This window comes from Pantherophis guttatus, chromosome 1 (genome assembly GCF_059756535.1).
Source record: "Pantherophis guttatus breed Tessera chromosome 1, ASM5975653v1, whole genome shotgun sequence".
NCBI classification, from domain to species: Eukaryota; Metazoa; Chordata; class Lepidosauria; order Squamata; family Colubridae; genus Pantherophis; species Pantherophis guttatus.
The window spans coordinates 298,655,509-298,664,270 of NC_142063.1; the positions used below are offsets into that span (position 1 = coordinate 298,655,509).

Consider the following 8,762-nt stretch of genomic DNA (forward strand, 5'->3'; position numbering starts at 1 on the left):
GCCTCCAGGCACCGGGACATCACTTCAAGGGCATCGTTGGGGTGATCTGGGTGGAGATGTACAGCTGGGTGTCATCAGCGTACTGATGGTACTCCACCCTGAAACCACGGATGATCTCGCCCAGCGGCTTCACATAAATGTTGAACAGGAGAGGCGAGAGGACCGACCCTTGCGGCACCCCACATATGAGGGGCCTCGGGGTCGACCTCTGTCCCCCTGTCAACACAGACTGCGACCGGTCAGAGAGAAAGGAGGAGAACCACTGCAACACAGTGCCTCCCACCCCCAACTCTTCCAACCGGTGCAGCATGATACCATGGTCGATGGTATCAAAAGCCGCTGAGAGATCTAACAGGACCAGGACAGAGGAGCACCCCCTGTCCCGAGCCCTCCAGAGATCATCAACCAACGCGACCAATGCCGTTTCCGTGCTGTACCCGGGCCTGAAGCCCGACTGGAACGGATCCAGATACGTCGTTTCATCCAGGTGCTGGGGGAGCTGTTGCGCGACCACACTCTCAACAACCTTCGCAACAAAGCGAAGGTTGGAGACCGGACGATAATTTACCAACATTGCCGGGTCCAGGGAAGACTTCTTGAGGAGAGGCCTCACCACCGCCTCTTTCAAGGTGGCGGGAAAGTCACCCTCACTCAGCGAAGCGTTTATAATCCCCTGGAGCCAGCCTTGTGTCACTTCCCGGGAAGCCAGTACTAACCAGGAAGGACACGGGTCCAATAAACAAGTGGTTGCGTTCAGTTTTTAAAAGAAAAAAAAGCCTCTGATGATTGCATGGCTCAGCTGGGCATGGGGGTGGGGTGGGGCAGGGATTTTTGCTACCGGTTCTCCGAACCACCCGCCTCCATCGCTACCGGATTGGGCGATCCAGTCCAAACCGGGAGCATTTCACCCCTGAAGGCAGGAGTATTGCATACCTTTACCGTCTTGAGTTACATGTATAAAAAAGGCAGGTTGTCATCATCATGCCCTACAAGCTTTGGATACTGGGAAAGAACATCAACAGCATCACTTAGTCAAACCAATGCAAAGATGTGCAGCTGGTATTATCAGCATATTGATATGCCCCCATGTCTATGGACTATCTTACCCAATAGCTTAACAAATGGTGAATAGGATCAGGGAAGAGTGAAGAGCCCAGGAGCAGCCCACAAAGCAGAGACTTTGGCCTAAATGCCTACCAAGGTTAAGAAGGCCAATTTCTCCCCAGATTACCAGGTAAGGTCATATCTCGGGCCATCTGAATCAGTCAGTTCAAACAACTTTATCCAACACATGCCTACAATAGGCATCTAACTGCTTCCCTGGTATTTCTTACCTATGAAAGACTAAATTACTCTAATTAAAGCCACTAGTCAGCTGTCCCCAGACATACAACTGTCCTCGGTGCCTTCCGCCATGCCCTTAAAACTTTCTTTTTTCATCAAGCCGGGCTGGCTTAACATATTTTTAAATTTTAAATTTTTAATTGGTTTGTCATTTTAAACTGGGGCCAAATTAATATATATTTTTTAAATTGTTCTTAATGTTTATATTGTATGTTTTTATCTGGCTGTACACTGCCCTGAGTCCCTTGGGAGAAGGTGCGGTATATAAATTTGAAATAAAATAAATAAAAATAATACAGATGAAAAAATAACATTTCCCCACCTTTATTGCTATGAGACAATCCTTAAGGCTGTTACTCCTACTCAGCTGAATTCACTCTTTTCTTTACTCTAGGCACCTGTCATGCTGCTGCAGCATGCAGAATTCCTCTGAAAGCTAGGGGGCCCTCTAGGACAGGGGTGTCAAACTCACGGCCCGTGAGGATGTGTCACGTGCTGGCCACGCCCACCCCTGGTTTCGCAAAAGGGGGGAGAAGTCCCAATATATCACGTGATGACGTGATATCGTGAGTTTGACACCCCTGATCTAGGGGACACACACACACACACACACACACACACACACACAGAGGGACTCTACATATTCAGTCTAAGGCCACTGTTCTCCTCATATCCAAAGCAGTGAGAGAGTAAGGCTTTGTTTGAACCATATAACAGAGCCCCAGGAACAACTCCAACCTCCCTATGAAGCCCAATAGGATCTATTAGATACCTGGAGTAGACTGTTCAAATTAATCTCATCTCAAAAAACATAAAATGTTCCTCCCTTGTCTTGTCCTCCCTCTCTTTCTCTATGTTTGTGTTTGCTTTTCCTATTGCAGTAGACTATCTGTCATTACACTTGCCCTCTGAGACAGCATTCCTCTGGGGAAGCACATGGTTCCTGTCCTTCGAATGTTCTAGAAGTCTCTGAAGATCTGGCGTGTTTATGAAGCCCCTGGTGATTTTTATTCATGTGGGAATTCATGTTTTTCTTTTTCTTTATTAAGTATTTTTTTAAAATAGTAAGCTGCCCAGAATCTTTTTGGAGTTGAGTGACCTTGAAATCCATTAGATAAATACATTAAGAGGGAACTGAAACACCTGAATTTACGTGCCAGCTAATAATAATTAAGGTTGAAGATATTTGTCCAGTTATCAAACAACTCAAGCTTATCCTATTGTAAAAAGGCTTATATCTCTAAGTATAATTTCAGTATGGTGTACCCTTTAGACACAGAAAAGTCCTCATTTGTGATTCAAAGCAGCACATCAACCAAATAATTGAGATGATGCACCTGCTCCTAATGGAGGCAACTAACAATAGCAGAGAAGTAGAATGGTTCTTCTGAATATGAGAAACTGGTTCTAAGGCATGAACCATGGCTTTTTGAAGTTGAAAGAACAATACTAGTGGGTTGATCATTTCTCTACTATTCAGGGGTCAGAACACAATATAACCTGAGTTAATTGTTTTACCAGTTTCATTGTTCCCCTTTCTTTCCTGTCAATTTATTAAGGGATAAATGAAAGAAGAATTTATTAATGATATTGTGGCTCTGCTACCTAGAATAAAAATAGAAGAGTGCTATTTGTGAAAAAGGCTGATATTGAATATCTTGAGGATGCTACCCATTTTTAAGAGAAAAAAGATTTCCTCTTTCCTTCTTCCTCACCTACAGCCCCAAATTTTATACCTATGGTCAATAGTGTTGCTCATGCATGGAGAGTTTTCATCATCGGTGAATATGGATCCACATATCTCTACATCATTTATTCATGTGTTGGGTAATCTTATTTTTATAAAGGACTGTGTTCCTTCACATGTAATATTTGGGATGCAGGTGCATCCAGAGCCTTCATACGTTGATCACAGCCTAAAGTGAATTGAATTAGGCCTTTTCTCTCTTCTCTCTTTTTCTCTCTTTCCTGTCTCCTTTTCTGTTCTGGGAAAAAATAATCTAATTACAAATCAGAACAAATCACATGAAGAGATTTTCTTGGCCTCTTTCCAGTATTCAATCCCTAACTTTGTATCTCCCCAAATTTTTCTCTGTGCATTCTTTAACCTTAATATAAAATTAGGAACACAGTTTTATGAACAATAATTTGGAAGCTCACCTTGTGAATTGTTCACCCCTAAGATTTAATAAACAAACCAACAATCATTTTGATTATTCAGTGTTTCCATAAACAGGGCACCAGAAACAGATGTATGCTAAAAACTCCCATTGGTATGAACTGCTGGGTCTAGAACTCAAACTAAGCTAGTGAATATAGAGTTGTACATGATAGTCCTCCACTTTAGATTTTTATTTACTGTTCTAGGTTGAGATCCCAACATATGGAGTGGGTGAAGCCGATTCTTTCCTCCACAACTTTATTTTTAAAATGTACATGCACACCATATGATTATACAGGGTTGTTTTATTTTTTCTTTAAAACAAACAAACAATGAAATGGTAAATGAAAGATTGGCATAGCCACATATAGAAGTCATGACACAAACTGCCCCCTTCCCATGTGTACTTGTATCTCAATGTTTGACAGAAGCGCATGTGACTTTTTAATGTCGTGATACAGTGATACACATTTCATAATTTGTCCCACGTTGCTCCCTCCAGACCCTTATGAAGTTGTAGAAGGATTAAGTTCTTTCCTATATCTGATGAGATCAAGTATGTGCTTAAATCAGAATAAATAAAACTCAAAAATGAAGAACACAGATATACAGTTTATGGAACCACTAATTTGGTCCTTAGAAACTTCTTTGACTGGTAAATCACTAAGGTTGAAAAAAGCAGAATTTCAGTTGCAAACTATGAAGGATCATAAAGGTTCAGGGAGTCACAGTTCATCTACGCAAGTGGTGTACTGATTGCTCCAGCTGAGAATAAAAATATCCAATAACCATTGCCACTATTTTGTGCCTGACTGTTTTCAGATCTTGGTTGCAGGAATGAATATTTTATAAACTGCCCTGTACCCAGCATCACAATTTTTCATGGAAAGGCTGGAATAGAGCTAGATAAGAACTCTTAAAAATCAACTTAAACTACCGAATATATGACATAGGCTAAAATGCTATAATTTAGAGGTCCATTTTATTTCATAACATAGTTTTTGATATCTGTGAATCACAAGCCTCCCTTGGAGGGAAAAAAAATCAGCTTAGAAATCCAAGAAAACAGGCTGGATAAAAAATGGAATTCCATTATTTCCAGGAGCATTTGACTGAGCTCACAGAAACTTGAGAAATGCAAAAATATGAACAAGAGGTTCATCTGCTTCAAGACTACAACAGATAAAAGATTAAACCAGGGCTTTATATTAGACTTTTGAATAAGCTTGGCTGGGTTGTGTTCCTACTGTTAAATCTTTTCTTTATTTCTTTGTCCAAGCTATGGAATTGGCCAATTAACTTTAGCCTTCAATTTTGCCAGTTGTTGTACTACCATGACCTGAGCAGCTCTGCGATTTATCTTTTGCCACAGTGAATTTCCACAGTGAAAGTTTGTAGAGTAGTCATTCTAATTCTACCATATCATAGCCAGGAAGTAACATTATAGAAATCATTTTCACTTTTGCATTCTGCTTTTAATCATATGAGAAGCGGCAGATGGTGTGCGAATCCTCACCCAGAATTATGGGCTGGATCCCTTTTGAGGAGATTCCTGGACATTAGAGGTTTATTGCAGGAACTATCAAATCACTATCTCAAAGAAAGAGCTGGGATCAAGGTTTGAAGACCACAGGGCTTCGTAGGCGAGATTTGGGGGATCTCCATCTTCTGCCATCAGCAATTTGCTATAAATCTGAAAAGAAATAGTGCTAGAATTGCACAGACCCGAATGTTCCATGCTGTTCCTCACCATACATAAAATAATGCCTTGGTATAACTCTTTTCAAGATGTGAACCACACTCACCTTTGTGCGGCTTTCTGAGGGCAGCCCGCTAGCAAAGCTATTTGACTGATACCCATGCTATCTTTTTTCAGAAAACAACTGAGGATATGCAAGTTCTCTGAGGTATTTACAAATACTTAATTCGATTTTCTGAGTTTTTCTTTAAGGAACTTGATCTGCAACTTTTGTATTTATTTATTAATGTTAGTTTTATTGTTATGGGTTCGCCTAAAACTTTCCCACCCAACTCTTCCAAATCATTCTAGATGGTTCCATTGCTCTGAACTATTCTAGAAGGAAGGAAGGAAGAAAACTGCTGTTGTTTTTTAAAGCAGATTGTTTTGATGCAGTCAAACCTTCTAATTCCATATCATCATTTTCAATGTATATATTCCTTCATTTTGCTCATCACTTGATCATACTCTAGTATAATCAACATGGATATATTCCTGTAGAATAAGATATGGATATTGATAGTGCAAATTGTATTGAATTTGGTAAAAATCTGTTAATTAGTATTATGTCCCAGAACAATAAATACATTTTTCAGTGTAATTTCCAGTTTAAATATCATGGGCCATACTATAAACAAAATTGTTGAATAACAAGACAGGATACCTTCAAGTAAGTATCCTTTCTCCTGTATTTGCCAAAAAGCTAAGGAAGCCATAAACCAGACAATGGAAAAATGCCCCCCCCAAAAGGTAGCTTGCCTTCCTATTATTTTGTAACCCATACTTCATTATTTAAAAATAAACAAATGTTGGAGATATGTGTAGATAGCAATCAGTCTAATTTAATTTTAATCTCTTTGGAAATTTACATCAAGCATGGACTTCAAATATATTTTGCAAATATATGGACAAAAGAACATAATATACGATGTACAAAAGAAAAGGCTTATTGTATGTGGAAGACAAAGAAAAGGCTTGAATGAATCGGCTCTCATACATTGCTGTAAAATACAATGTATTCTATAGCTGATATGGCTAAGAGAAAATTAAGATTAAAATCCAATATCAGTTGGGATGTAGCACTACCATATGCTTGTTGACTTAGAAGTTAGTCCTACAGAGTTCAAATATTTTATTCCTAAATAAAATTGTAGAAAAGATAATAAATTTCAGTTTAATATTTAAATTAAGTTTTAAGTTGTTCAGCTACTGAAATCTATGTATGCAGCAATACGTATACAGATATACTTTTTAAATGTAAAAACAGATTATGGTTTCCCTTTCAAATAAACATAAATCTCACTGGTTTCAGAAGAAACTATTTCTGAATAAACTAATTATATAGGCTTGAAGTGTATGAAATTCCACATTGTTCTTATGCTCTGAAAATAAAGTATTAAGATTAAAAGTAGGAACAATATTTAATTTCCCCAACATGGATATTACTCATTTGGTCTGGTTCTAAATCTCAGCCGTTGAATTCAAACCCTTTGAATCATTGACATGACACAACAGTTGTGAAATTTACTTTGATCTGTAGCAAAAAAAATAATACTTACAATGGAAGTGATATCTGGCCTGCAGGTTCATCATTTGTGATAGATTTAGAAATCAGTGTGCTTTATTCTTCCCATTCCTCCAAACATTTTCTTCCCATTCCTCCAAAGAGCAATTCACCTGAAGCCATTTCCTCCACCTTGCATGTTTCATTCTTAACTGCATGCAAATGTTTGTGGTTCTATTTCCTGTCCCAGACAATCAAACTGTCACCCACAAGTCAATAAGTCATTAATGACAAGAAATCCATCACATCTCGATGATGATTTACATCCTTTTACAAACAATGGCTGATTTAATTGCAAAATATTTCTCACTGAAGTTTCTCTGACAAGTCTCCCTTATGAGGAAAAAATAAAAATAAGCCTGTATCAGAAATCATCTGGAGAAGATGAAAAGGCAAGAACTTGAATATGCCATTCAGAGTAAATACTTATTTATTTTCTCTTCTTGTTCAAGCATTCTTTATGCCTAAGGCATGTGGAATGCAATTCAACTGCTATTGCAGTAGTATCCAAGTAATTTTAGAGACTCAGCAGGGTTTAAAGTACACAATATTTTCCATTCTTTAAAGAACAAAGAGTTTCCACATCTAAGTTTATTTTTAACGTCCTGTGGTCACTAAATATAATAATAAGTTTCTGTGTGTGCATGAATGTAAGAAACTCTCATCTACTTTGTCTTATTCATTTCAGTGAATAGAAAATGATTTCTGAGTTAATGCTGGAACTACCTATAAAGCATCTAAAGGAAAAAATAATAATTTTTATTATTTTTTCGTTATATGGGGCACTGTTCAAAAGCTCCATAAAAGTGTTGTTTTTTTAAAGTGAGCAAAAAGTTTTGTCCATGCCTTTTTTCAAAAAGTAGCATTATGGCTATTTAAAACTCATCCACTGACCTATCTTGAGGATTCCAGCAATAGCCAGCCAGATGTTTTCTTAAGCACTTTTCTTTTCATGCCATATCTGATGATATTTGTAAACATCTTCACCAGGACTGCCTCATTAAACATCATTTTAAGGCTCTCTGAATCTAGTGCTAGGAAGCACAGGGTTGCTTATGGAAGCTGGCAGAAATAAAGAAATGCGAACAGGTCATTTGGGTTATAAAGTAATAGGAAGACAATGACCACATCTTGGTTTTCTCCAGATCAGGTCTTCAAAAATATAGTATTTATGAACACTGTTAATCTATCCACTAACTATTGCTAGATAGAGATATAATAGCTGCAGTGGTCATGTAAATATCACACACTAAGCAACTAAAACACTGCCTGACACCAGGAGGAGGAGGAGGAGGAGGAAGGCAGAACCCCAAATGCAAAAGATCTGAAGATTCTAACTACATTTGAAAGAAGAAGCTTAACACTTTGAGAGAATATTCAACAAATAAATTATCTTTTGGAAAATATTCTCCTTAGATTTACTTCTCAGAAGCAGACTAACATTTATCCAAAAACAGGTTACACATCTCTCCCAGAAATCCTGGCCTCATACTTAATTACACCAAGTTTTATTTTGTTCACCCCAATTGTTCATTTTTTTCCTCCATTGCTTTCCTAGCACCATCATCCAAACCTCCGGATAACTACACCTGGATTTTTCCTCACGAAAGAGATTGACATTTTTATAGTCCAGTCTTCTGAAATGCCTCTCCTCATTTTGTCCCTTTAAAAAAAAAAAAATTAAAAAGCCTTCCTTGAAAATATTTGTTGAGCCTCTCAGGTCACTGGATGTCTTGTAAAATAAATGTATTCTTTTTTACTTTACCTAAAATGTTACTTTATAAATGCTTTCTACAAGGGGTGAAATGCTCCCAGTTCGGACTGGATCGCCTGATTCGGTAGCGATGGCGGCAGGTGGTTTGGAGAACCGGTAGCAAAAATCCCTGCGCCCTCCCCCTCATGCCCAGCTGAGCTGCGCGATCATCAGAGTTTTTTGTTTTTTTTACTTTTAAAAG

At 38.3% G+C, this 8,762-nt stretch overlaps 1 protein-coding gene across 2 annotated transcripts in view; it reads right to left on the bottom strand.

Moving 5' to 3' along the window:
• The window catches only part of KCNK2 (potassium two pore domain channel subfamily K member 2), a 110,090-nt gene extending 102,991 nt beyond the window's left edge, over positions 1–7,099 (bottom strand). The window contains exon 1 of one of the 2 annotated variants that reach the window (XM_034427816.3): positions 6,803–7,099. In XM_034427816.3, coding sequence (XP_034283707.2) covers positions 6,803–6,836 — 34 coding nt within the window. In that variant the 5' untranslated portion in view covers positions 6,837–7,099. The remainder of the gene's footprint in view (positions 1–6,802) is intronic. The other variant, XM_034427817.3, reaches the window with a different exon arrangement.
• Positions 7,100–8,762: the final 1,663 nt, after the last annotated feature.